Source organism: Phalacrocorax aristotelis, chromosome 6 (genome assembly GCF_949628215.1).
Source record: "Phalacrocorax aristotelis chromosome 6, bGulAri2.1, whole genome shotgun sequence".
Classification (NCBI taxonomy): Eukaryota; Metazoa; Chordata; class Aves; order Suliformes; family Phalacrocoracidae; genus Phalacrocorax; species Phalacrocorax aristotelis.
The window spans coordinates 17,845,111-17,872,619 of NC_134281.1; the positions used below are offsets into that span (position 1 = coordinate 17,845,111).

At 45.9% G+C, this 27,509-nt stretch overlaps 1 protein-coding gene across 6 annotated transcripts in view; it reads right to left on the reverse strand.

Annotated features, from left to right (window-relative positions):
* Positions 1-27,509, reverse strand: part of DNAH1 (dynein axonemal heavy chain 1) — a 76,113-nt gene that overhangs the window by 17,981 nt on the left and 30,623 nt on the right. For all 6 annotated transcript variants that reach the window (XM_075096266.1, XM_075096269.1, XM_075096267.1 and 3 more), the window contains 33 exons: positions 27,311-27,432; positions 26,647-26,752; positions 25,365-25,544; positions 24,523-24,663; positions 23,702-23,865; positions 23,095-23,208; positions 22,300-22,488; positions 21,158-21,263; positions 19,979-20,092; positions 19,506-19,655; positions 18,942-19,028; positions 18,650-18,836; positions 18,444-18,535; positions 17,816-17,970; positions 15,961-16,138; positions 15,475-15,669; positions 14,694-14,813; positions 13,931-14,089; positions 13,535-13,639; positions 12,179-12,319; positions 11,518-11,678; positions 10,663-10,820; positions 10,354-10,527; positions 9,943-9,981; positions 8,668-8,846; positions 7,614-7,844; positions 6,024-6,220; positions 5,160-5,295; positions 3,807-4,015; positions 2,858-3,029; positions 2,316-2,507; positions 1,669-1,779; positions 335-520 (listed from right to left, as the gene is read on the reverse strand). In XM_075096266.1, the coding sequence (XP_074952367.1) occupies positions 335-520; positions 1,669-1,779; positions 2,316-2,507; positions 2,858-3,029; positions 3,807-4,015; positions 5,160-5,295; positions 6,024-6,220; positions 7,614-7,844; positions 8,668-8,846; positions 9,943-9,981; positions 10,354-10,527; positions 10,663-10,820; positions 11,518-11,678; positions 12,179-12,319; positions 13,535-13,639; positions 13,931-14,089; positions 14,694-14,813; positions 15,475-15,669; positions 15,961-16,138; positions 17,816-17,970; positions 18,444-18,535; positions 18,650-18,836; positions 18,942-19,028; positions 19,506-19,655; positions 19,979-20,092; positions 21,158-21,263; positions 22,300-22,488; positions 23,095-23,208; positions 23,702-23,865; positions 24,523-24,663; positions 25,365-25,544; positions 26,647-26,752; positions 27,311-27,432 (4,950 nt within the window). The remainder of the gene's footprint in view (positions 1-334; positions 521-1,668; positions 1,780-2,315; positions 2,508-2,857; positions 3,030-3,806; positions 4,016-5,159; positions 5,296-6,023; positions 6,221-7,613; positions 7,845-8,667; positions 8,847-9,942; positions 9,982-10,353; positions 10,528-10,662; positions 10,821-11,517; positions 11,679-12,178; positions 12,320-13,534; positions 13,640-13,930; positions 14,090-14,693; positions 14,814-15,474; positions 15,670-15,960; positions 16,139-17,815; positions 17,971-18,443; positions 18,536-18,649; positions 18,837-18,941; positions 19,029-19,505; positions 19,656-19,978; positions 20,093-21,157; positions 21,264-22,299; positions 22,489-23,094; positions 23,209-23,701; positions 23,866-24,522; positions 24,664-25,364; positions 25,545-26,646; positions 26,753-27,310; positions 27,433-27,509) is intronic.

A 27,509-nucleotide genomic window follows, 5' to 3' on the forward strand; every position in this document is an offset into this window, starting at 1 on the left:
TCAGGGTTGCAATGTGGTACTGCCTGCCACCTACCCCCAAGGACAGACACCATGGGGTGAGCCCTCCTCAACACCATCTCTGGCATAAATTGTAAACAACATGTAGGAACACCTAGGAGCTAGATGCTGCCTCTCTGCCCTCGAAAAGTCTTTGCTTCCGAAGGAGTGAAGCTGAGAAGCTGCATGGACAGTTGCCCAGGTTGTGAGCCCAGGGGGATGGATGGAGATGCTGGAAAAGGCTGAGAATGCTGCAAGACTATAGAAGGGGAACTGCTGCAGAGTGGCTGTCCAGGACCAGGCCTGGCTCTGCTATCCTCCCCCTCAATGCAGTTACCTCCGTAACATCACTCTTGTTGAGGTTTCTCAGGCTGGCAAGAGCAGTGTCCAGGGCTGGCAGGGCTTCAGCCAAGTCCTTCTGAGCATCGTCTGCAATGGCTTGGGCTGTCTGAGCTTTCAATATGGCCTTCGTCTCCTCTGCCTGCACAGCACTTCTTGTCTCTTTGGCCACGGCTGTGTCCACCTGCAACACCAGAGACTGCATCAGAAGCATGCTGGAGCCGGAACACACCTTTGGCTTGGTCCAGCACTGCTAGGTAAGGATCAGAGCTGTCCTGGCAGGTCATGTGTTTTCTTCTAATAGAGACACACTGGATCTAGCTGCTGGAGGGGATCCCCTTCCTGCATCATACTGGCAGGGTGGTTTTGTCAGCCTGTAGAGATCATCCACAAGCTCCAGCTCTGGCTGTGCCTGGAATGGTGTTAGACCTGCAGGAATTAGCTGATCTACCAATTTTTCCTGTTAGCATAGGGAAAGGATGCATAGGGATGCAAACATATAGGGAGATGGAGGAATAAGAAAATATGCTGAGGGTTTTGTTTCTAAAACTGTCACTTCTGTCCACCCCCAGGCTTAAAACACTACCAGGAGCTGTAAAGGGAATGTGGAATATAGTAAAATCTTTTTCCGTGAGTGGATCAGGCCACCTTCCCAAAGCTGTGTGGGAAGATGAGAGATTGCAGACTCTTTCCCCTTTGCATGCAGAGCTGTGTGATGCTCATGTCTGTTCCTTCAGTCTCAGTCTGGCCATCCCACAGTAGGAGGCAGGCAGGGAGGAACACAAGGAGGAGGGAGGGTAGTGACAGCCAACACAGGACAGTTCCCCCTTCTGCAGTGGCATGAGTGACCGTGTGTGATGATCCCTGAGGTTTGGGCTAGCAGGGGCAGACTGCAGCTGGATCAGCTCCCTGGGGACGGGATGTGGGGGAATGATCCCTCTCAGCAACAACGTAGGCTTAGAGCTGCTCAGGTCGCCTGAGGATTGTTAGTAGTGCTGCTAGTTTGTGCTTGCAAGGATCTAAACCAGCAAGAAGAGGGAGTTGGTAGCTTGGCTGACTGACCCCTGGGTTGTGGTTTCAGACAGGGACATGTGAGCCATTGTTTCTACTAGCAACTGGCTGGTAGGCTGTGACTGGCCCCCACTAACCCCAGAGCAGTGACCCCAGCAGAAGGCCATTCTCCCTGGCAGTGCTGCTCTGCATAAATACCTGCTGTGTTTATCTGGGGCATTTTTACTGTCAGATCAAGCAGGATTTTGTACAATCCCTGCAAGGCCTCCCCAGGCCCTGTGTCCAGTCTGAGTAGCCAGACTTCGAAAGCAGCAGCAGTACCTGCAGTTGCTCCATGGTTGCCAGTGTATCCTTGGCTGCTTGTGCCAGGAGAGGGCGAGCGGACTCCAGCTCCTCCTGCATCCTCGCTACATCCTCTGCTGTTTGCAGGAGCTGTGGGAGCAAAGCACAGTGAAAGCACAGGCAGCAGCCACGGAAAGCCCCAGGAAAGGGCTGCACTGCCCTGGCAGGTGCTCCCTGCCCAGTGCCAGGCTGTACAAAGCAGGTCTTGCTCTGGTCCCCGCTTAAGTAACAGTCTGGCACTTGTGTGCTTATAAACAATAGCGTCTAATGGTGCCTGCACACGATGGGCATGGCTTCATAAACTCATGGCAATCTGTCAGCAGAACAATGGTGCTGTTATAGGGCTTTCAACTAAAAGGTTAATACGGAACATCCTGAGAGATGACAAGTTACAGAGAGGTCTGTGGACCCAAAGACTGGGACCATCATTCTTTTAGACATGTTAAAGACTCAGACCTTCAGAAAGACTGGCTCTGGCAGAAGACATAGTTCTCATTTGCTTTAGCATGAGTTTTCTCCTGTTACACAGGAGATGTGTAAGCTATCTCACTGCATCTCTTCAGCTACAAATACACCGCTCAGAGCAGCTAAGGTGGGCTCAAAACTCCCAGGTGTGAGGGATGAACCTTGTCCAGGCCACTTTTCATCCTGTTCTTGGCTGTCTTCAGTTCCTGTTTCTTCTTTCCAATCAGGGAACTGAAGATGCTGAGGAACTCAAGGTAGCTCTTGGGAGTAACATAATTGTGTCTGGCCAGCTCTGCTAGGTACACTTGGCACTTCTTTGCCACACTCTGATGGATTTCTACACATACTTGAATCTACAAGGTGAAAGGAAAGAAACAATTTTATTCAGTACTGAACATGTGGTAAGGAAGCCTATGTGATGCCCACAGAGCACAAAGGGCTTACAAAGAGCCTACGTATATAGTCACAGCAAAGCTTACATATGCATATGGGCTTCAGTGTCGTAGAGAGGGTGATGAAGGGACATACCCAGTATACAAAAGTTAACCCATTCTGTATTTGAATGACCCTGCCATGAAACATTTCTGCTACAGCATAGGACCTTTCTGCAGGTGTGTCCTGCATCCATTGTCTATGTGCGCCCAGAGGCATGGCACATTGAGCATACAGGAGCTGTGTTTTGTGTGTTCAGTGTGGCACCTACCATCCCCTTGACATCCTCAGTACTGGCACCAAGATGTGGGATCTGGTGCAGGAAGGAGGAGGCAACACACTGTAGGGCTTCAGCAGGCCACTCATTAAACCAGTTGATAGTACAGCAGTTCACAAGAGAGGGGAACTGTCTCAAGCGTGTGCGGAAGACTTCTCCAATAGGGCTGAGGGAAAGACGTGTAGAAAAGAGATGTTACAACTAGCTATAGATACAAGGATAAAAATATCTTTTCTACTTCCCTAGAACCATCCCAAACTCTTACGGAGTAGGAAGGAAGGGAATATACCCAAGGAACAAGAAGGAGGGAGGGAAATAAGGAACAGAAGTTCAGGCAGTGAGCTGGCATGTACCTTGGGACATGCCAGCTCACTCCTTGGAAGTCCTGGATATATCCTGGAAGTAGGGTAATGTTTTCTGTGTCCCTCCCTAGGGAGAACACTTAAGGGATAAGAAATAAATGTGATCTGAAGCCTCTTTCAAGCAGGTAAGTGCAGAGATCATATCACCAAACCAAAATCACAGCCCCATTTATTCCACTTGTACTTGCACAGAGAATGCCCTATACCTTCTGGCAGCCCTCCTGCAAGCAAGCTGCTCATGGACTATGCGCTAGGTTAATGTGTAAACACAGTGCAAATGAGCCCCAAATTAAAACAAGGTATTTTTATAACAAAAAGCTCAACAGTGCATGAAGGAGGAGGAAGCTTATATTTAATCTGGATCACATATAATCATATTCTTAAACTTTTTAAACTTCATCCAGAAACCTGCAAAGTGTTAAAAAAACCCTATCCAGCCCTATGGGAAGGTAGTATGCAAACCTTCTCCTCCGAAGTCAGGGGCTTGGAAACAAAGGTCGCCTGACAAAGTGATGCAAAGCAAAGGACAAGGAGGCAAAAAAAGAATATTGACAGCATGGAGTCCTACCCCTGAACTGTACCTCATGCACAGGACCATGTGGATATTGCTGCGAACCCGTCCTGTGTATGCAGCCATCAAATTGGCCTTGGTGGGCTGCTGCCCTAGATCTCGAACAACAGGCTTCATAGCTGTCATGATCTGTTCTTGATCATCAGGGCTGTAAATGTTGGGAATGTCACCTGAGTTGAGCATGTTGTTGATATCCTCAAGGAAGGATTCATTTTTAATCTAAGTAGATGATGGGGGAAAGAAAAAGCAGTTTCCTAAGTCATGAGACAGTCATATCTCCACGTGCCATGTAGATCACTCTGGATAAATATAGCCCTCAGCCTCTGTCATAAGAAATAATTTCTACGATCACTCGGCTCCAGTAAAGCATACTCTGACCCTTGTCCAGCATTTCTAATTCAACAGCCATGTTCAGCCATTTCAGGGGTTAAGCCCATTCACTGTGTCCTTACAGACAAGTCATGCTCAGGGCCTTGCTCCCTGGCTCGCAGTGACTCTGCAGCCAGACCTCAGGTTGCTCTGGGTCTTCATTCCTGCAGCACAGAACGCTTCACTATTAGGATAGAGCTGATGGATGTGGGAGACAGAGTAATTGTAGGGATGTGTCACAGTCTGTGGGATGATCTCCCTCCAGAGCTACACTCACCTCTCCACCTTTGCTAAAGCAGAAACACACAGCATCCATTACTTGACTAAATGCATCCTCCTGTGCCCCCCTTCTCCCACATATGTTTCTCACTGCAGGGAAAAGGATGCAGGAAAAAGCAGCATTTGGCAGATGCTCATCTCACTGCTTAGGGCACTGCCAGAAGGGACTTGGTTCCTATGATAATGAAGGCAGTAAAAAAGTCTTTGGGCAACATAACCATGAATTCCAGAAGTTGGCCTAGTCATTAGCAAGCTACAGTTTACAGTAACAAGCCAACATTATCCTGTGGAACCAGCAGGTGTAAGGCCCTAACTCTACTGGTTACTATCTATCTACTCTACTATCTTTGAAAAGAAAGATAATGATATTGATTAGGACTTCTAATATCAGTGGTCAGCATAATGCTTAGCTTCAGGCAGTTGGGTCTAAAAATCTTTGATTCCATCAAACCCTTGGATGGAGCTGAAAGAGGCTTACTTGAGCAACAGAAGAATTAGCCTACTCACACACAGCTCTACAGTCCCTCTAGCAACAAATGTACCACCTTCAGTATCCCTGGGGCTTTTTTATATGATGAAGATGGGGTACTTAAGAAATACAAGTTGTGCCTGGTTTGTATCAACCTCCTCAATCCTTTTTAGGGAGATTTATTGAGCTTAGAGTGTGTTTCTGACTCCTTTTGAGATAGAGTTCACCATGCTAATACTCCTGTACCTGTGTGTCTACGAACAGGAATGTCTTGGGTAGACTTTGAAGGCCTGCCTTCATCATGATCTTCCTCACGTCATCTCGCCATTCAGTCATGCCATAATTTTTGGACAGTTCTATCTGGAAACACTCATAATCTGCCCTAAAGGAAAGAGAATCCTGGGGAGTTACATCCAACTAAAATCTCTCTTTTGTCAATCCTGAGCATGTGTCGTGGACTCAGGGGGAGAGGACTCAAGTAAGTTGTTTTCCTGCAATGACTCCTCAGCACACACCTGACCTTGTGCATGTTCAGTCACCAACTCAAGAGCATGTTTTACTCAAAGCAGAGATACCTGAGCTAGCTGGAATCCAGGAGAAGTACAACTCCATGAACTAAGAGTCACACTGCTTCTTGGGCCCAGTGCCTCAGAGTGCAGAGGGATCAACTCAACATGGATTTTTTTTTGTGATGCTGCCCTTGGAACCTGGTGCACCTGGGACCTGTGACTGAGTTTCTCTAGGATCACACCCTGTATTCAGAGCTGGAAGAATTTGCTTCCCCAGCCTAGTTTCCTGGCTCTTCATATTTCCCTTTTGAGGTCCCTGGCTCCCAAGACTCACAAGTCCTACTTGCCAGGCTGCCAGTGTCACTTCATCACTTATCACTAGTAACTCCCGTCTTTGTCTTCTCGCTGCTCAGCTCCCAGGAATGACTCTTCTAGTGTACATGTGTGTGTTAACTAAGCCCTAGCTCTCGAGTGTTAAATCTGAAGAGTCAGCAACCAGAAAAATGCATAACCAGTATCAGGAAGGGCAGGAAAAGAGACTCTCTAGAGGCATCCCCAACGGAGCTGCTCCACATTACGTGCACAGGAGCGCATTACTTACATATGAGATGCCAGTCTGGTGAGAGACTGTCTCCCACTCCCCCCAACACCCAGGAGAAGAGCATTCCCTGGAGCCTGCCGCAGGATCCGGCTGATTCGGCAGATATGCTGTATCGCATCCATGAAAAACAAAAGCTTCAGCTCTGGGGTGTTGATTTGATTGTACTCCTCCAGATAATCCTCAATCACAACCTTCAGCTGTGGGCAGAAACAGTCAATTGTGGCTACCAGATAAAAGCAATGGTGGGTGGGTGGCTGTGTGTAAGCACAGCCAGGCTTCTGGGATGACCCTGGTGCTCAGCAGTGTCTGGGAGCAGCTGCCTCACTCAGTTGCTCCCTAGGAGCTGCTTGTGGGGTGGTAATGGCTCTCATTGCTCCATGTTCTTACAGGAGCTACCATTGGACTGGGCTGAATTTAGCTAGTAGTGGTGGCAGCAGTTGTTGAATGGTGCCTTTAAACTAAATTAGGCAAGTGACAAGGTCTGCTGTTCCCAGCAGTGCTATTTGCTTGGAGAAACAGCAAGGCATAGTTCAAAATAAAATAGTTTATAGCTGCCTGATCCATGCTGTTCCAGGGCTTCCCTCTGGCAGAGCTTCCTTGCTCTATGGCTGACTACTGCCTGCTGCTGCACCCTGTGGTCAAGATCCTGGCTGGAAAGGGCAGGTTCTGGAAGAAAACCCTGCTGGGTGTAGATGATTAGAGAAGAACACTCCTCTCCCAGTCCAGCCATCACACAGAATAGCTGCAGGAGCAGTCTCTCCTGTTCTTTCCAGGGCTCTCTTCAACAGCACCTTCAGGCCAGAGGAGATGAAGCATGAAGACATGTGGGATTTTATCCTACTCCCTTGCCAATCTCACTGTGAACCTGAGCAAGCATCATCAGCTGGAATTCATACAGTGCTGAGATCCCTGCCTAGGTGCCAAAGTCCTGTGGCACATCAGTGGACTGTGCAGCAACTTGGTAAGTCTGGCTGTCCCAGCTGTGCTCACCCCAGTGGGGGAGAGGCCCACCTACTTTGTGAAAGAGATTGGAAAGCTCAGTTAATTACCAGTCCTTGTCACACAGCTATCACAAGAGGAGAGGTGACAGGGTAATCATCTGTTTCTGATAATGAATGCAAAATGCACTGCTCATTGCCTTTGCTTAATTATCACTACCAAAGTACTCCCAGTATCTTCTCCAACAGGGAATATGGCAGTAACATTAATTACTTGTAAAGGTCAATTTGAAGTCTTTAATGGCAAAAGTAGTATTGTTTGGGGGTAATGTGCTATCTCTTTCCAGCAAACTTCACTTTTCAATCCCAAGTGCAGCTCATTTCTGAGATTTGGCATAGCAGGCTGCCCCAGGATGGCAATTCAGAGACAGCTTGTTCCACCTCAACTTCCCATTGCACCAAATGCAGCCACTGCCTACATCTGTGGTGGAATTTCACAGGAGAGCCCTGGGAGGGCTTGTGATTCCAGACACCTTCAAATCAAGCAGCCCCTGGTTGAGCCCCTGGTTACTGCTAACTGTTTTCTTTTGTTTGCAGAAGACTTGGAAGATGTGAACATAGTTCACATATTAATGATTCCCAGGGTCCTTACCTTTTCCTCGCTGTCAATTGCTTTGTAGAGTTTGATATTGGCACTTGGCTCCATGAAGTCCCCAAACAGAACTGGCTGGGAGGGGACAACCTCCTCAAAAGTGGTGCCTAACTCCTCCATCATACTCTTCATTAGGTTGTCAAACCAGGTCCGGTCCTCCTTGCTGACCAGGCGATCACAGAAGACCCGGCAGCTCTCATGGTACCATAGTCTCAGCAGGTACAGTTTGTTCTGGTAGGAAATCCCAGCAAAACACCCCCGTGAGAGAAGCAGAGAAGTATTAAGAGCCTTGCTGCCAGGAAAGCTGGTTTCCGCCATGCATATGGCCAGCTCCACTCCCACTAGAAGGCAGCTAGAGTGGAGAAAGAACTGGATGGAGGAAGCTGCATTCCCTTCTCCTCTCAAAAACAACTCTTATCAAAACAGCTGCTTTGCAGAGCGCTCCTTACAGCTTCAGCTAATCCTCCATTTATTTGTCCATATGTCAGGCTTTGAGAGATTTAAATTTCATGTTGTTTGTCCTTATCTCGCCCCCAGTCTGATTTAATTTTTTACTGTTTTCAGAAGTTTTAATTTTTTTTTAAAGATCCTTTTATTTGGGTGTAGCACAGAGCCAGTGTCCCAAGTACTTCCTTGATAAGTCAATCTCTACTGGCTAGGCTGGAGCCAGAGGAAGGCCCTCGGGAGAGCCAAAGGGGCAGAAGCCTCCATTGCTGCAAGCTGGTGAACAGGACAACACCTCTGCCCTTGAGTGGTCCCCCGTCTGGTCCCCTATGGTTCTATCCAGCCCTGAATGGCCAGGCTGTGTCACACTGAATCCCTGTGGCCATTCACCTGCTTTCATGCCAAGGAAGGGCTGGGGTGGTGGGGTGTCTGTTTACTACTGGTACTATGCAATATAACCAAAGGGAAGGTCACCACATTCATCAAAAAGTATCAAAATGCAGCTTCAACAAGAAATTGAGGCCTCTTTGCAGGCCTGTCAGTAAGGCTTGAACTGGAACATTTCTGGTCTTCCCATGGGTGGCATGGCTGTGCTGATGGCAGGACTCACCTTGATGTCGCTGGGCTCAGCCATGAGCATGCCCTGGAACACCTTGGAGAGGTCTCTCAGGTTGAACGTGTAATGTGGCTTTGCTGGTGTGGGCAGCAGCTGGGATGTGATGGTCAAATACACATAGATAGTAGCATCAACCAAGGGCTCGTTCAAGTCTTTGACTGCAAGTGCTCCTGCTGCAGAGACAGAGGAAGGTGGAGAGGATGCCAAGGTGGTGACTGTGGGATGAGAAGGTCCTAGCAGTGCAGGCAGGTGGCACTGAGTGGCAGAGGTGTTGCTAGGACTTAGCCAGGAACACACTTGTCTTCTGATTTCTTATGCAGAGACTGTGTGGGCACCTGACCAAACACTTGCTCACTGCAGTGGACAGTTTGCCAATGAGTATCCCAACCAAAGGGAATCAGATCTGGGAAGGGAAGAACGCATCACAACAATCCTGCAGCATTAAGACTCCACACACCCCAGGGAGAGAGGAGACACTGCCAGACAGGTAATTGGTGCCTACCTGATATACTTGCAGGCAGGTTTTCCTTCTCCCCCCTTATACTCCCTCAGTGGAGTCCCAGCTAATTTTAAGCTAGGAGGTGTGAGTGTCCTCTTAGCTAAATCGCCTTGCAATTCATTTTGCTCAGCAAATGCAAAACTACTGAGGAATAATTTCTTATGCAATAGTCTGGCAAAATTTAAACAGAGCTGCCAGTTTCGGGTTGTGCTTTTTAATTTTTTTTTACTTCCAATGAAGTTAATTACAAACACTGCTGGGGAAGTGGAGCCCTCTGACACCCTAACATTTTGCACTTTTTTGCATTATTTCCAAAAGTCTTTAACTTCTTTTAAAATCACAGCTAGATGCTTCAGTGTGCCTGAGCTCACAGTCAGGTACTAATGCTTGTGAATATTGCAAGCACTCAGAAAGCTCTGCTTTGCTTCTGTCTCTCACAGCGCAGCATTCTCACTCCTTTCTACTGGCAGATTTGCAGATGAGGGCACATTTACAAAGATGATCCTAAATTCCCACCCTGTCAAATATAAGAGGACTCATTTAGCTCCAAATCAACCCTTTTTTCTGGGTGCTGTAGCACCATGTTTAGATCCTCCCTGCTCAGCTGTCCACAGGCTGCAGCAGATGGAAAGTAACAGAAGGCTCTGCTTCCACAGAAGGCTGTTGTCTGGGCAAGTGTCTGTCTGCTGAAAGCACAGGTAAGCTATGCCATGCTGTGCCCATCAGCCTGTTCTGCTCACAGTCTCTCTCATCTTTCTGCTCTTACTTACGCACAGGATCTCTGTAACTTCTTTCTCCTAGGAGTCCAGCCAGAAAAAGACAAAACACCTGAATTACCACTTCACTTGCTGAGGTGAAGGATATCTGCACCACCCATCACTGACAAAATCCTCTTTGAAAGGCCTAGTCTATGGGATACCTTATGAAACCATGAAAGCCAAAGTTAAGTTTGCTGATTTGTACCAGCAGAGTTCAGTCCTGAGACTAAACAGCACATGAGCTCTCTGTTTGCTAAGATTCAAACAACACTTTTCCAAAAGCATCTTCAAGAAGCTAATGCAATTTCCAGCTTCCAACACTTTGATCAGATCATCAATATTTATTCCTCCCCTTCCAACCTCCATTATCATCAGGTTGACTTGTAACACGAGGAGAAGGTGGCAATTGTCTGCAGAACTTACCCATCCAGCTGCCAAGGATGGTGGAGAAGATAGCCTTCTTGCTGCTGTCCTCCATTTCTGTGAAGGAGAGGTAGTTGAAATGACGGGTGAGGCGTGGAGTGACAGCATTCCTTCCCCCTCCAGGAGGTCCCATGGCACAGACAAAATTAATATCTACCAGCTTCACAAAAGTACCTTGAAGAGTGCAAAATCAGGAATGAATGCTAAGCTGTAGCTAAAAACCCCCACCACAAATCTCCACAGCAGTATGCATATCTATCAGCAGGCCAACTTTTGCCAAGACTACTGGGCAAAGGATCTGGGTCATACCGATCTGTTTCCTGTCGTACCAGCCCTGGTGGTCCATCCACTGCCGTAGCAGCTCAATGGGAGGCTGAGCACCATATTTCTCCAGCATGGGCATGTTCAAGTCATCAATAAAAAATATGAAAGACCGCCCAACTGGAGGCCCGAACACACCCTTCCGCCTGTAAGGACAGAAGGCTTATAAGGACACAGGACAACTCCTGTCGCAAAGGTACTCCTAACTTGATCCAAAAGCAGTTTTTTCTCCAGAGGCTTCCTGGGTCAGCAGTTTCAGCTATCCTTACACTTATGCTCCATATATCACTTTATCTGGGCCTTTGCACAGAAAAGATCCAGAGTGGTGTTTGAGTTACTGGCTTCTTTCCAAACACAATCGAAATTTTTTTTCTACTTATGCACAATGTACATGAATAAATGGGTGCAAATAAAAGCAAAGCTTGAGCCCATGAATCTGTTGGAAACTTCAAACCAGTGGCAGAGCAGGGTGGAAAAAGGGCAGCTGTTAACCACGGGGAGTTGGACTGGGGGTCAGCAACCATGTTTTCTCCCATCAGTTTCTATAAAGATTCCACACCAGGGTTTGCAAACACCTGTGCTGTGAAATGTAGTCCTTCTGGAATAACTAGAATTGGAGCAACTTCTATAGACCCTTACTAATCCTTCTCACTTTCTTGCCATTTTATCAAGTTATTACTGGCTCTCACAATCCCAGCTAGGATTTTCTGTGTGTCCTATTTGTTATCTGCAGATGTATGCGCTTGGGACCCCTTCAGGTCTTGGTATGAAACTACATGGCCAAGCTGATAGAAACACTGAGCTCGGTGATACTGCCTTTGCAAACCCAGAAAGGAAACTTGCCTCTTATCCAGTTTGCTGTCAATGAGATCCTGGGTTTGGTTAGCAGAGGTGTGTGCCGAAAACATCAGGAAGTGTGTGATGTATCTAAGAGGCAAGTTCTTCAAAAGTTTGTCTGTAATTGTGACAGTCTTCCCTGTGCCAGTGGGACCAACGCAGAGAACCTAGAAGCACAATCAACAATGCAGTGTAACCATAGGCATACAGTCTGTGTTTCTCAGCGCTCTGACATTTGCTGGAGGAAAGGCAGGTTACTGCCCACTTAAGCATTCAAAGGCTGGGAGAGGACAGAAGGCTTGCTTCTTCAGTAAGGACAGCTGTTCATCAGATCTCTTGGTGTGCAAGGAATGCAACCAAGGAGTATGAAATGGAACCATAGGAAACAGGTAAAGAGGGATGGTGATGGGCTATCTAGCAATTGCTGCATTTTGATTGAGTGTTGATATTCCTTTGGGGCATTGGCATGGTGTCTGGGGACTGAATGGAGAGCTCCTATTGCTTAGGCACAGCTTTTGTGCAGAGAAATATAAATCAGTGAGAGTGGGAAATAATCTCGAAGTATCAGGTAGCTGCTAGGTTCTGACTGCACTGGGAGAGGAAAAGGTGCCCCTGTTGAAGAGAACAGGCTTGAATCAAAAAATGAAAGACAAGGCTGGGCACGTACTGGCTTATGGTTAGTGAGCAACAGCTCCAGCAGATGGGCCATTCGGACTGTGTTCATCGTGGGCACAATAATGTCACAGAAGTTGGTATCAGGAACGATGGTGAACTTTGCCGTAGAGTCCAGCCATTTCTCCCAGCACACCTGAAAGGTATGGGTGTATTTAGAGGGGGTGGTTGTATCAATTCCCAATGGGAACAGGAAAACCGTATTTCTGCTGTGTTTTCCCCCATCACAGCTCCTTGTGTAGTAGCTCAAATTCTGATGAGGAATTCAGGTTTCCAGCCCCTTTGTCTAGTCTTGCCACCTATACCTTTCTGTATGGCAATGCTGTGAGTGCCTGACTCATTTCCTTTGTGAGGGAGGTAGCCCAAGAGTTAGAGATCATTGCACCTGCAGCAGCATACTTGTCCTCCATCTGAAAACTGGAATCAAAGGGTGATGGAGCACTTGTGATATCTGCAAGAATGGGAATTCTTTCCTAAGCTGTCCTATCCTGTAAGGGTCCCCATGGCAGAGGGCCAAAGAGGGCTTAGATGGGATCCTATATTCATGTTTGGTACCATCACCTGTATTGCACTCAGAGACAGAGGGAGGTTTTGTACTTGTACAAGTCACAGATGACTTGGGCTAGAATCAAGTCACAGGCTAACCTCCCAGAGACTACCATACAAGTAAGGTGGAGGTTTTGTCAGGGATGTGCTGAAGAACACTGAGAAAATGTGCATTACTGGCCACCTCATGTGGCCTTCCCACAGAGATGATGCTGGCAGCTTCTGCTAAGCATCTGATGCTCTCGTAGAGCTCCTTACTTTGCTCTGTAAGAAGGGGAAGCATTTTTACTCTTTTTTCTTTCCTCCCCCCAGCCCAGGGGCTGGTAACTGTCAGTCAGATGGGCCTTGCATGCCCTGCTGCTCTGCTGTCTCCTGTGAAAGAGATGGCATATTTGTTTGCCTTGCTCCTCCTCCAGACTCTGCTGCACACAGCTGTTCTGCTGTTGTGCACTGCTTTCTAACACAGACAGACCTTTCCACCTGAGCTTCTCCATCTGAGTCCTCCTGCAGCAGCCACACTTGTAAAGCCCTCTCACTTTTCTGACCACTGGCAGAGGTATTCAGGTCTCAACTGACCAGTCCTTGGCTCAGATTCAAAAGATCTGCTTCACAACCCTGAGGGAAAGAAACTGCCTTCTTCCTTTCATGAAAGCTTCATTTCACTTTAAACATTCTCACTTGTTTCCAATTGGCCTTTATTATTTGCCCTTGATAAGAAAATCCTACCAAATCCAGCAGGATTGTGTTGCTTCCTGGTCCCTCCCCCCAAATTTCCCAGCTTGGAGTTGAAAGTGAAATATTTTACCTCCCTAATGATGTCCTCATCCAGATCATCTTCAGCACTGCTAAGCCCAGCATCGTAGAGTTTATAGTCATAAACCATTCCTTCTTCTGGGAAAAGTAACTGGATCTGTGGGAATAAAGCTAAGGTGAACCTTGCTGCCACTCAGCTGAATTCATATGAGGATCTGCACTACTGCAAGGAAGACTTTACTGACAGGATGCTGCCCAGGCCAGGAGGGGCAGATCTCTCTCCCAGATCTTCCAGCTCTAGGGTCCCTTGTAGTTTGAAGCAGATGTGGTATACCAGATCACAAGAGGAAGCCCATCCAAGGCCTCCAGGCATTCAAGAAGCTCTGACTCCCATTCCTCATTACCAGTTCCTCTATAATGAGAGGCGATCTTCTTTTCCTTTACTCACCTTTTCCTTTGCCATCTTCTCCCTCAGCCACAAGCTGAAGGCCATGCGGCCTTGGGAATCTCCAGTAGCGCCCACACTCCAGATCAAGGCAAATATAAACCAGGGTTCAATCAGCTCTCCAATACGAGCTGCCTTCTCCTGTGGAATCATCCCAATTCCCTGAGAACCAGAGAAGAGAAGTAAAATTCTCAGGCATGGTTAAGGTACACCAGGCACTTAATGTGCTCATAATTCTATTCAGCTTCTGTATAGCTTTTGCTAGCCAGTTTTTCACAGGCCTTATTAATGTATCCTGTGGATTTAAACTTGCTGTTTCGTTGGTGTACTTGAAAGACTCCCCTTGCTGAGCTAGTGTCACTCAACAGGAGCTGGGAGAACAATTTAGTCTTTTCTTGTTAATTTGAAAATTGTCCAGCCTTCTTCAATGCTACTTCTCAAAGGACCTGCAATATGAAGTGCATTGCTGCTTAGCTCTGATCTCAGCTTTCCACTCATTCTCTAATTCCCTCTGCTATAAATAAAAGTGAACATCTTCCCTCCAGCCTGGTAGGCATGGAGTTTTTCTTTTGCTCTTTCAGTGGGCAATGCATAATCCTTCCAGGTTTACCTGTGCTTTGCAGGATGTTGTATTGCCTTATGCCACGTAGATGAGCTACAGCGTAACGTTTCTGCACCAACACTGTTCTCTGGTGACTAACCCTCTGCATGACTTAGTGCCCTTAAGAGTTACAGGTGCACACAAGCGACAGCAGCAAAATCCTACCTCAGTGGGAATGAAAGGCTGAAACAAACATTCCAAGAGCATGAGAAGGCTCCTTGTGAGGTTACTGTCTGTTGAGGCAATTACCTCCTTCACAGAACTCCGGACAAAACTGATGGCCTCCTGTAAGGAGAGGCTCAGTGTCACCATCCAACACACTTGACTTTGCTTTTACCTTCTAGGGTTCTGGTTTCATCTTGCCTCCTTGCAAGCTACATTTAGCAGGGAGGGCATGACTGAGAATGCTGTCATTTCCTACTGCGTCCCGAGTACAACCGTTTTGACTGGAGAAAAGTCAAACTGCTTGGTTCAGTCTTAGCCACAAGAAACCTTGGGGCCTGCCTTTTGGTTCTGTGCAACAGTGACATGCATCTTATGCCATCACTGCTGTTAAATGTTTTGCTCCCTTCAGACCTCTCCTTTGAAGCTCTAGGTTATTAATTAAAATAGTGGCTCAGGAGAAGAGCTGAAATAACCAGACTTGTTCTTACAACTTTCTCCCTAGAGTAACTCCACTGTAAGCAATAGAGCTGCACCAGGGATGACATTATCCAGAAGATAATTTTAAAAGGAAATAAAACAAACTCTAACGACCAATAAGACTAAGACACATCTGCAGGGATCAGTGAATAGCCTCTATTAAACCCAGGAAATTCATAGATTAGTGTGTATACTGGTAGTCTGAAGTATTCCCACAATGGTATTTAAATCTAGGCTGGTCTGGTTGATATCTAAGCTGACAAGCTCCAAGCCACAGAAGGGCTGGAACAGCACGGTAGCTCACCTTGAGGAATCTCCTGAAGAGAGACACTAGCTGCTGTGAGAAGGGCTGAATGATGCCTGGGATTTTTTGCAGCCAGCACTCTATGAAGGGCTCCAGCCCCAAGATGCTGGGTTCCAGGTAAACCATGCCACAGCGGGAGACTGTGGAAGGGGAAGCAACAGCCAGATCCTGGACTTCAAACATTATGGTCATGCTCTGGAAATTGCAAAAGGAGAGAAAGGAGAACAAGGACTTGATAATTTCTAAGATGTCTTTCAGCATAATTTGGTGAAGCTGCCCTGCCCTTTCCCCTTTGTTACAGAAGCCCTCTTTTTGTTGTGTTTGTGCAGCACAGCAGAGGTCTGGCCAACAAAGGTCTGCTAATTGAGATACCAATTTCCATACGAGTCCATCACAGACACCAAATGGAAAGTAAAAGGCAAGCCTGTTCCAGGAGGGAGGAAGGAAAACAGACAACAGGCAGCAAAAGCGGGAGGGATAAGTTACCTCTGTCAGCTTGATGATTTCCCCTGAACTGAGACACAGCTTCTTATTGTCATCCAGCACCGTGTTCATGTTCTCAATCCACAAAGCGTCAACTGGCCCATCAAACATGTACCACTTCTTGCTGGTGTTGGTGGCTGCAGCTCCCTGCCGGATGAGTGAGGAAAGGATCCCATCTGTCCTGAAAGGAGGGAGGAAGGCAGGGCGTGGGCCATTCTGTTTTTGCTGAAATCAATGGCAAAGCTTCCACCATATCAGTCAAGAAACCCAGAATCTTATCCTGATTCATGTGCTGAAGGATACCTATGCCTCACTTGTTGATGAGCTGCATCAAGGATCATCACATTCTTTCTTTTACTGAGACATACATCTGAGCCCGAGTGGCACCATGAGACAACTTCTTTGGGCATTAGGATCTGGACTTCGTGTCATCTTGCTATAAAATGCCAAGCTTCCCTTTAACATTTCTGTGCTCAGTGAAAAGCAAAAAGGCCTTGCCAGCATTCAGTACAGGTCATAGATGGGTTATCCGCTCTCTGGAGATGTCTCTTTCTCCACAAAGTGTAAAGGGAGGCTCAGGACAGCTACTCTGCTAATTCAGGTGCTTCAGCTGGGTAACTATAGGTTAGGAGGATGAATCCAGGTTAAAGAGCATGACTCTACCGTTTTTATAACTGTGGTTCCCCATCCTCAGCTGCCTGTGAACCTAGGTGGTGCTTGAGCTGGTGAACAGGAGAGCAAACACACAAGGAATGCTGGCCATGGACAGTTAGAGCTTCATCTGTACTTGGAAACTTGGAGTGGAATTTCTGTTCAGTCCCTGAACTCTACTCCAATTATTAAGTAATTATTTGTTATTTTTATAGCGCTAGTGAATTCCATGGTATTGTTACTGAGATCAAGGGAAAACAGTCTGTTCTAAAGCTCAGCTGATTAAAACAGATGGATTTGTCTGCAAATACATTTTACATAGCTGCTGTATTTTTCTTTTTGTCATGTTGATGTGCCTGTGTGCTGCTCTTGGGTAGAGTCACATCATAAATAAACTGTTGAGCTTAACTAGAATATCCTATAAAATGTCCTTCAGTAAAGATGCACCAGAGCCCAGGTTGGGCAGCTCTGGGTCTCAGCATCAGTAATGTTTACTTTTCCTAGAGGCAGTTAGTTTCATGTTTATTTTGTTTCTCTGGTTTTACAGAAGACAGTCTTTAGCTTTGCCCCTAAGCAAGGGGTAGATGACAAGGCCAAAGGGAGATTCACGCTGCTTCTCACACCTTAGCTTCTGGATGAAGCGAGCTGCAACGTCAGCCTCAGGTCACATATGGAAACATAAGCAGTAGGACCTGGCTGTCAAAAGGGCAAAAGGTCTATTGGTTCTCACTTCCAAACCATGTAAGCAAGCAAGAGCCCTGGTAACAGGAATGAAACGCTCCTTTATGCCTGAAAGTCTTCCCTCATCACTCAAGGCCACCAGTGTATTTACACAGAACAATTCAAGTGGGCAGCACAGAGGTCACTTTTCTTCAGAAGCAAAGCAAGTGTTTTTAAGCCGCTGTACCTCAGAGGAGGGGCATGTGCTCCAAAGCAATTGAATTACTCCTTGTTACACAGTTAATGCTGTCAGCTGAGCTGCAATAACTGTCTGGGCATGTGCTGGCAGCTGGGCCAAGCGCACAATAAAAGATGTCAGCTTAAATCGCCGTGACTGGCTATTGTAGCTTGGTCAGGATAAGAACTTGATTGCTTCTGGTTTTATGCCACTACCCTAAGTAGTTCTCAGCCTTGAAGAGAAGATGCTCAGGACCAGAAGGAAAATGTTTCCCATCTGGAATAAAGGAAAGCAGGTTTTGTACTTTACCACTCATGTGTTAGTGAGTTGAACTCTCCATAAAGCTGGCCCATTGTGACGGATTTGGGATTCAGTACAAAGTAGCTGACTGCTTCGTAATTCCCACCACTGGCTGCAGGCTGACCTCTCAGGGACGTCATTGCAGCTGCCAGGACTTCATAACTCTGCAAAAGCAGGAGAGCAAGAGAGTTAACTGCCATGGCTCCATAATGACAAAGCCACTTGCTCTCACTGCATTCAAAAGGCAGTGAGAAAGGAGACACAGTGAAGGATAACATCATAGTAAGGTGATGCCTGGCTGTATTCACAGAAATAAAACATGCCAGATGCAGGGGGAGGAAGTTAGATGTCCCGTGCAAGAGGCCTGAAGCATCTTGAGATGTCAGAGTACATCTCAGCCTTAGAAATTTGCAGCAGAGCTAATAAACTTCAGTCTAATCTCCCAACTCGAAAGAGTGAGCTACTAATATACTTGCCCATGGCTCTAAATCAATACTAAAAGGCAGCACCTTGGTCCCCTGACTTCTATCTGAGAGAAGCTGAAAACGCCAGAGTGCAAGTCTTCTGTGAAGCTTAACCCTCTGCATCACTAGGTAGGTGATGGTTTGCTGGCGCCAGCACAGTGTCTCAACCATACCTTTGTCTTCCCAGAGCCTGCTGGCCCCACTAGCATAAGGCCATGACGAACCACAGTGGTTTCATAGAGCTGGATGCACTTAGTCACAAAACCTGTAGAGGAAGATGACGTGGCGTGGGTCTGGGACCAGCTGTCTCCTTCCTAGGGCAGAGCACTGGACAAAAGTCCAGGCCCAGAGGGAGCTTGCGGAGAGCCTTTCCCCTCACCATCAACATCCTTCAGATTCAATTTGATGCAGGATTTGCGAATGGCTTCTTCCAGGATGCCATAATCAACCGGGTTTTCTCTGATCTTGGGAAATAAATCTGAGACAATACCATTGAAGAGCTTGAGGTCATCCTGCAGGAATTTGGGTACGTTGGCATCCCTGATAGCCTGCAGGCAGATCAGCTCCTGCAAAGATTTAAGAACTCAGAACTTCAAAGATCCTGCCTCTCTCCTGTGGCTGCAGAAAAGGTCACATAAGTCTATGACAGTGTGAAATGTAAGCATATTTACCTCATTCATAGTATAATTCTCTCTTTTGAGGTTGCCAGCTGCTGAGATGACAGTCTTCACAGCTCTCATCCCAAAGTCATAGTGGTCCTGGAGAAGGCACAGAGGAAACAATGTCATCTCTAAAAAGAGAGCACCTATGCATGCACTCGTTTAGCAAGTCAGAAAAGAAAAACTAGAGAGTTATGCCTTCAGAACAACTGCTCCTTCATCCAATTGTGCTCTCAGGATCCTTCAAACAACTAACTAGTCCTCAGCTGTACAGACTATGGGTGAGTAAGATGAGAATAACTGGATGATGAAAAATCCTAGATGGAGGGAGAAGTAGGCAGGGCTGCTTGGCTTAACTGTCCTGGCATTGTCATCCTAACTAGGACTGAAGGTGAATGCAAGTCCAGCCACAGGAGGAGAAATGAGCTTTAGAAAGGAGGGAGGTAGATGAAGAATGGGTGTCGTGACCTTTTTGTGATATGCTATAACAAGGCACCAAGAGAACCATCTAGGTACTTTGTGCCTAGGCTGAGAAAGCCTCACATTTAAAAAATTTTAATGGACATTAACACCTACCTGGGTGCTGAGCTGCTCTGACAATAGTTTGAACGTTGTGGTGATCTTCTTTGCAAGGATTTTGGCTTCATTAAACCCAAAAGAGTAGAGTGAGATTTCAGCAATCATGGAGTAATCTGGGACCATCATTGCCACAGGACGAAAGAGAGCCTGAAACATACAGTTCCACGACAAGATCAAACCACTGTTGTTTCTTGCTTTTTCCAGCAAACTGAAATGGCTGAATATCTATCCCAAACTGTTTAGAGGACACAGCATGAGTGTGCCTTACACCTGTCAGGATAGCATCCCTGCAGACTGCAATCTGAGGAGTGCCACTCGCTTACAGATGTGATTCAAATCTCAAAATTATGCTAGAAACTTTCCAAAAGTATCACATCCTAATCCTTGTCATGGACACACTAGTGCTCTGGGTAGCATCTAGCACCTGTATCGCCCCTCTTTGTTCTGTCTATGCAATCTACCCTCCTTACCTTCAGGTTATCGGGCAGTTCAGTACGCCCAGCATACCCTGGGTTCATTGTGATAAAGACTGCACAGGATGGGACCAGTGGGATCTCTGTGCCTTCAAACATGAAGTGATCCACCTAGAAAATTAGAAATAGGATCATCCTCAAAGGACAGAGCCTGACCTGCAAATTAAATAATGTAGCAAAATCTTCTAAGAGGAAAACAATGGCTTTCAGTAGTTAAATTATCAAGCACAGACACCCAGAGCTGTGCACAACTGTAGCGACTCAATCTGGTCCCACTGCAGGAATAAAGTACTACCAGCAATATTTTTCCCTGTTTAAGAAATGGGGCTCATGGAAGATTTACTGATAGGACATGTTTGTTTTTTTTTTTTTTTGGCTCTTGAACAGACTTCTATCCCTGCAGTTGTAAACAAACATCTTTCCATTTATTCTGCAGTAGAGTTTGGACCTGAATTAATTCGTGGCAGAGAGGGCAAAGAGAAACCTAAATCCTTTTTAAAGCTGTGTAGGTAGTAATTTCAGATGGGGGATAAAGTAATGCAGAAGAATTCACGGAGAGCAAGTTTCTAATTCCAAGCCAAAGTGAAGGAGATTCAGGTCTTAACCCCTCTGAGTCTCCAGAGAACAAAGCAGAGGCTGGCTGCTAGACTGGCTGACAGCTGAGTCTCCATATAAAGCCAACTTTACATTGCAATTCTGTGTGTGCATGAGTATGCATTTTTCTGCATATATTGGGTTTTGTGAGTCCACTAAAGCTTGGATAACACATTTAGACAAATGTGGTGCTGAGCAGCTCATGGCAAAACACTGGCTGCCTTTATCATGGCTCCAATTTGTATCAGCTCAGTGGATCCGTCTCCCACACCAAAGTCTGCTGGCACTGCAGCTCAAGGTGACATGTACTTCAGCCTGTGAGAGTGTGGGCAACTGTGGCAGCACAGACTAGGGTAAAGTTACAAAATCCACCCAGGATGCTGACTATGTAATGTCCTGATATGATGTGCCAGAGCTAGAGCATTACTCATGCCTCTCCAAGCTCGAGTACGTCTGCCTGAGTTGCCCCTGAGCAGGTGAAGCTGGTCCTCCTTAAAGATGCATGCAAAGACAAGGACTTGCCTAGACTAGCTCAAGTGGAGATTTTTTGTCTGCCTTCCCATCCACATGTTCACTACATACCCTCTGCTGCTGTGCTTTCTGAATGGTTGTGATCTGCTGGGCTACCACTGACAGCACCTCAATATCAATGCGGTTGAACTCATCAAAGCAAGCCCATGCGCCAGAGCTGGACAAGGAAGGAAAATGAGGGGAGTCAGGAATATCACACAGGAGCAATCTTGCAGTCAAAAGTTCAGCTAGATCTAAAAATTATAAACCCACAACTGGGGAGGCAGCACAGAGGCAGTAAGTGAAAAGCTCCCTAATATTCCACAGCAGGCAGTGACACAGCCACAGTGTACTGGTACAGTGGAAGGGGCTGTTGCCCCTCACCCGAACTATGCATCCCAGGCCATGTGATGAGTGAGAAGGTGCATGGTCCTTGCAAGACCATGGCAGTGTCTGATCCTACAGCCTGGAGCAAATTCTGCATGTTACAGATTTGGGCTTTAAGGGTGTATTATGTTGAGTTCCTGTTTTGTATCTGAGCTATAAGTGTAGCAGATACAATTTAGACATCTCTTAAGGCCATTTTTCAGAGCTTGGAAGACTATATATAAAGCTGGAAGCACGTATATGAGGAAGGTGATCTTCCCACAAGGCATGATTTAAGAAGGAAGTTAAATTACTTACAAAGAAAACATCTGAGAAAAGAGTATCGGCTTTTATAGAGTAACTAATTCAGATTCACCAGTGTGCAACAGACTAATTGGCCCAGCTCTGTTTGAAATGTAGGAGCGAGATGCTTCCCTGAGAGGATCCCTCAGGGCTTAGAGCAGTCTCTCTTGGCTGCTCAATTTTGGATACACTCAGCAAATTCTCTCCTTCTTAAGATTAAGGAGCTTGTGGGCTGAATCTCAGTTCAATGTGTATAATATTAAGGACAAAGGACAGAGCTGGCAACAGTTGCACAGATGTCTAATAGTGGATTGGTGCAAAGCATTTTAATTTTGCCTTAAATGAACAGGATCTCTTTTTATCCTTTTTTTTTTTTTTTTTTTTGAATTGGCTCAACTGTCCCTCCCTTCTGGCAGGAATTTTGTAACTTTGTTCATTCTGGAATACAGTAATGCCCTTACTAAGGCTTTCCTGTTCTTCTGGGTTGCTCTGAAAAACTGTATCCTACCCACTCCTTGATAATGACACATAGTATTTCACTGTACCTGGCTAGTCCCTTGAAAAACTTTCCCATTGCCATAAAGTCAAGCTGGTCAGAGCAGTTGAACACTACAGTTTGGATTGCTAGTGCTTTCCCCAGATCTTTTGTTGTTTCTGTTTTGCCTGTTCCTGCTGGGCCTGCAGGTGCACCTCCAAATTTCAGGTGCAGAGCTCCTGTAAGTGTCAGGTAACACCTACAACACAGAAGAGACCAGATGATGAAAAACATTTCTACTACTGATTTCAGTAAGGGACACATATGATCTATCCAGCTGGAGACAGGTAGGAATCCATCCTTTATTGTTCTGCAGAACAGCTTAGATATGCAGCACTTTGCAACAGAGTTAGTTATACGGCCTTACTTAGTATTCATGGGGCCCTGCATGGATAAATCCTTCTGCCACCAGCTACAAATTCACTCTCCAGAAAAAGGACAGTTACAAAAGGGTAAAACTGTTATTGCTGCTGCATATTCTAGAGTATTAGATGCCCCTATCTACTGGTTTGTAGAAGAGCTCGTTAGCTATAAGGTGGGCATTTTATGAGTCAGAACACTACGTTAAGAATAAGTAGAGTGAAAGCAATCAATGTGAGCACTGATCACTAGAAATACAGTAGAATCAATGCCAGGGTGTTCCTACGTCATTGTCTCAGGTAGTCCTTTAGTTTACAAATGGTTTCTATTTACCTACATTAAGCAGTATGACCAGCATGGTCAGATCCTTGGTTTAATCTTCAATGAGCCTTGTTCATCCAGAAAAAAAAAATTACACTTATTACCCAGAAAACAATCTCCTTACCTGTCAGTGAGGGGCGTGATAACCAGACGGCCGCTGTTCCCCAGATATTCATAGCCATAGATAAATTCAGCATTGACAGCTCTGATGTACAGGTCCCCCCTTGTCCAGTAGTATCTAATGATAAGTGAACATGACATCAGAAAGATAAACACTGGCTGGCAGACAATACAGCAGCTCAGAAGACTTTAGCCTGCAGGTTTGGAGACTTGCATGTCATGAGATTTCCCTCTTGAGAGAAGAAAGGGTAAGGTAACACAACAGGTGGACAGGAGTTCTCATAGGACCTGAAATTAGGTGTTATATCAAGTACCACACTGTCTTGGGCAGGAGCATGCCCTTTCAGTGAGGCTGTGAAACACCATGGTATGGCTTAGTCTATATTGGCAAAGTGGATGCCATCAAAACTAGGTCTGTCTCAGATGCCTTGGAACTGGCATCCTTAGCAGACTTCAATCCCACTCCCCACAGGGACATTAGAGGCGACTAGGAATACTGCTTACAGACTATGCAAACTCTTGTTTCCATTTGTCATGGACATGGCTGATGGGCAAGGAGAATGAAGACTCTCCAGGGAGCTCAGGTGAGGTTCAACAACTGTGGTCTCTACCTGAGCTGGGAGATCCACTCAAAATCATTCATGCTTGTCACGTTCTCCTCAATCAGCTTTGCTGCAACATCCTTGGCGTGGACCTCAATCACAATAAGAGCTGACAACACTGCTCGCTGCATCTTAGTCAATTTTCCACGGACAAGGGCAACCAAATTGCCCAGCTATGTAACAAAAACAAAGTACTCTGAAGCAATCCATATCCCAAAGACCCAGGCTGTACTAACACAATGCATTCAAACTTACAGCATGCTAAGTCCAGATCATAGGCTGTGTCCAGGCAACTTCTGCCTCTTATCTTGTAAGAAATACAGATTACTGCTCAGAAAGCAAATACAGCTCAGGGCTGGCTCAGAGCCAACTTTTGCCTACATTATTACCATCTGCAGGTGAAAAGAAGACTTGGAGCCACGATGCGGCCCAGAGCTGAAGATGTCATATCTCCCAGGTATTAGGTATGATTAGATGCATGGAACAGATATGAAGGATGCAGTTTCATTTTGATATCTACTGTCCATCACTTCAGTCCTCCCCACCTTTGATTTCTTGGTGACCCTGGAGAAGTTATCTTTCACCTTCTTTCTGTCTTCAGGAAATGATCATACAGTCCTGTACATTATTTGAGGTTTATGATGACAAATATCCTACTGATTAAGATGGTAAGAACCTGGGTTTTTTACCCGTTTTTGTGCTGAGCTATGCAGGACTGCATCTCTGTTTCTCCTACAGTATTGTCCTGTCTGTATTTATAAGTTATGTAAGGTCTGATGACTGAACAGTCTCCATCTGGCAAAATCTCACCCATACATTCATTTTCATACCTGGGTACTCAGCTGTGGGAAAAGCCTGCTGGACAAATCTCCAGCTTCCAGAGCTTCAGACACTTCCTTTGTCCAGAAAATCTGGCAGCCAGCAATGACCACTTGCCCAGGCCACCGCAAGACCCATGTAGTACGTGGAGTCTTAAACAAGAAGGAAAAAAAACCAAAACCAACCAAACAAAAACGTTGTAAGACAATTATTTTTATTTCTACATCTCCCTGCTCTGAGATGAATCTCTGAGACCCAAGTGAATGTCTCCCCTCTTCTGACCTGTTCTAACTTTCCTAGCTTCAATTTTTCAGACTGAGTAGAAGACAGTAAAAGAAATATCTGAGACCATTTCTTTTTTCAGCCCTTCTCTCTCCCTAGACCCAAACAAATAAAAATTTGGATTTTCTACCAGCATAGCTTTTACACAGAAACCAGAGCCAAAATGCATCCCCTGATGCATTGAATGAAATGAGTAGTTCACAGTTCTTTGGTTGCTTTTACCACCATACTGTGTAAGACATGGGAGCTGAAGAAGACAAAAGAGGGTAGATCCTTATAAAGAGGAAGTTGCCTGGAGAAAGGAATAGAAATGGATTCATGCAGGGTTGTTCTATGGTACTGGGAAGTGTTCTGTGGCTGTTAAGTGAGTGTGCACGGTTTGCCTTCTTCTGGACCATTAGCTGCTTGCTCAACTGCGCATTCTGCACTTGACCCACACACAGTTGGATTAAAGGTTGTATTTTAAAAATAGCACAATATCACAGACTCATCAGCCCCATCACTGGTGACCTCTATAGCAAGCCTGAAACCAAGACATCAGAGACCTGCACGTCTGTGATAACACTCTTACCTCTGGATAAACACCAATTGACCTTTCTATGTTGTCCCGTACACTGGCCTTCATGGATTTCTCAACTGCCAGCAGCCAGTCCTCTACATTGTCAGTGGGATAGATGGGAAAGAACAGCTTCACCTCTTCTCCTTCTGCGGAGTACATGTGTGTGATCTGTAGGTCCTCCTGGAACAGCAGCTAATGAAAGAAGCATAACAGGAGATGTGAATGGAGGTTTTCCTTTCTATCCCTGCCTTCCTGCCACTGGGAGTGAGCTAGGCTGCAGTAGTCTATGCTCACTATAAATCTGGTGCCCAGCTTGGTTGTCAATAGTGATAATGAAGTGTATGACAGATGTGTAAAATAACCTTTCCAAGAAACAGTGGATGATTCTATGAGAACAAGAGATTCACACCACTGGATTAACTTGAGTGAAGCAAATCAAGTTATAGGTAGGATGAATGTTTCTCATTGCCTGTCTAGGACCCAAACCCTTGACTCCCATTCAATTCAGCAGATTCAAATAATTTCCCTTGAGGTCAGAGTGCCTGGTTTTATGAGTAAAATTCTAACAGCTTCTCCAATGCCCCTGCACATCACTGAAAGTCCCCTTATTTATTCAAATGATTTTGTACCAGGTTTCCAGTTCAATTTCCTTTCTATTTTCCCAAGCTAATGACTAAGAGATTGGTTTTAGTGTCTGAGTATTGTGGTAGTGTGAGCTGTGACTAGCCATGGAGTCTGAAGTCTATTAGGAAAAATAAAGGGGGAAAATAGCCAGGTTAACCCCAGCTCCTAAGCAGGGATGAAGGCGGAAACGTAATTCAACTCAGGCTTGTTCACTCCTTGTTCTTCCCAAGGCTGTCAGCAAGAGTGGGATTCCATCCTAACCAGGTGCCTGCGAGTAGAGAGCTAAGTCTGAGCTATTTCTCTTGGCCCCTATAGTAGGATGGACAGACATCTCCAGAGGGAGTGTGTTCTCCTCCTAATATGGAGGAGTGAATTTCTGTAAGTTGACCTTTGCAGATGCCTATTTTCCCCTCATTGTCTAAAAAAACAATTGAGGGTGCCCAGTTCATAGGTAGACATCTGGCTTTGAAATTTCTAAAGTCAGGTTGTTGAATCCCACTCCAGGGCAGGCAGCACCTTGCAATGCCTGCGTACAGTTAAAGGTTCCCAGGAGATATATTTCCACAGAGCAGAATGTGAACGCTCTTCCAGATCACAGCATGCCTCCAAGTTCCCATGACACCAGCTTCCCAAAGGTGGGCCAAGCCACTAGGGTGCTTGCTTTGCTTACCTGTGCAATGTTCTCAAAGCATTTGCGGAGGTGAGGTTGTACAGCAGGGGGGTCTTTTGTCTGAGACAGTACTTCCAGGAGCTCATCATCTGAAAGGAAGTAGAACCTAGAAACACAGAGTGAGGCATGAGAAGTGGCTCTCTTCACTGTAGGATCAGGAGCTAAGATGAGGAACAAACCTATTGCTAGGGACACTGTTTCTGGCTGCTCACTGGTTTCTCTGTATTTCTGCAGGACAGTAGCAGCCACGGTCCAGCCTTCTACCTTTCCATAGAAGAAGAATTCTCTGTCTGCAGAAGTCAGTTATTCCCATGCAAAGTGGGTTTAAATGAGTATCAAGAATAGAAGTATTCCTTCAGGAATAAGGGATGGAGTTACATGGAGGTTTTCATTTTACCCCATCCTTTCTAGACAAATCGTGAGGCACAGATATGCAACAATGCTACCAGACTGCCCTTAATTCATAACATTTGTGTCTGCCTGTTTTCTCCCCATCAGATGGCAGCATTGAAGGATGCAATCTTGCTTATGTTTGCAGTCTCATGACAATATCCTAAGCTTAGGTTGTTTTGCTCTTTCTTGGCAGAGTAAACTGGAGTGAGCCTCTCCTTTCATATTTTCTGAACCAGGGAGTGTGATCCAGCCTACTGAAATTTGGGGTTACCTGGGAAAAGCACCTCTCTTCATCTCCAGATATTCACTCAGCCCCTTCTGCACAAGTTCGAGTAATTTGTTACATTTTCGCAGGCTCTTTAGTAGCACAGGATCAGGGCACAAAGAAATCACCTATAAACAGAATGGAGAACAGAGGAAGCATCAGTATTCTGAGCATGTGGGAGATAAGGCAGCAGAGATAATTGGGT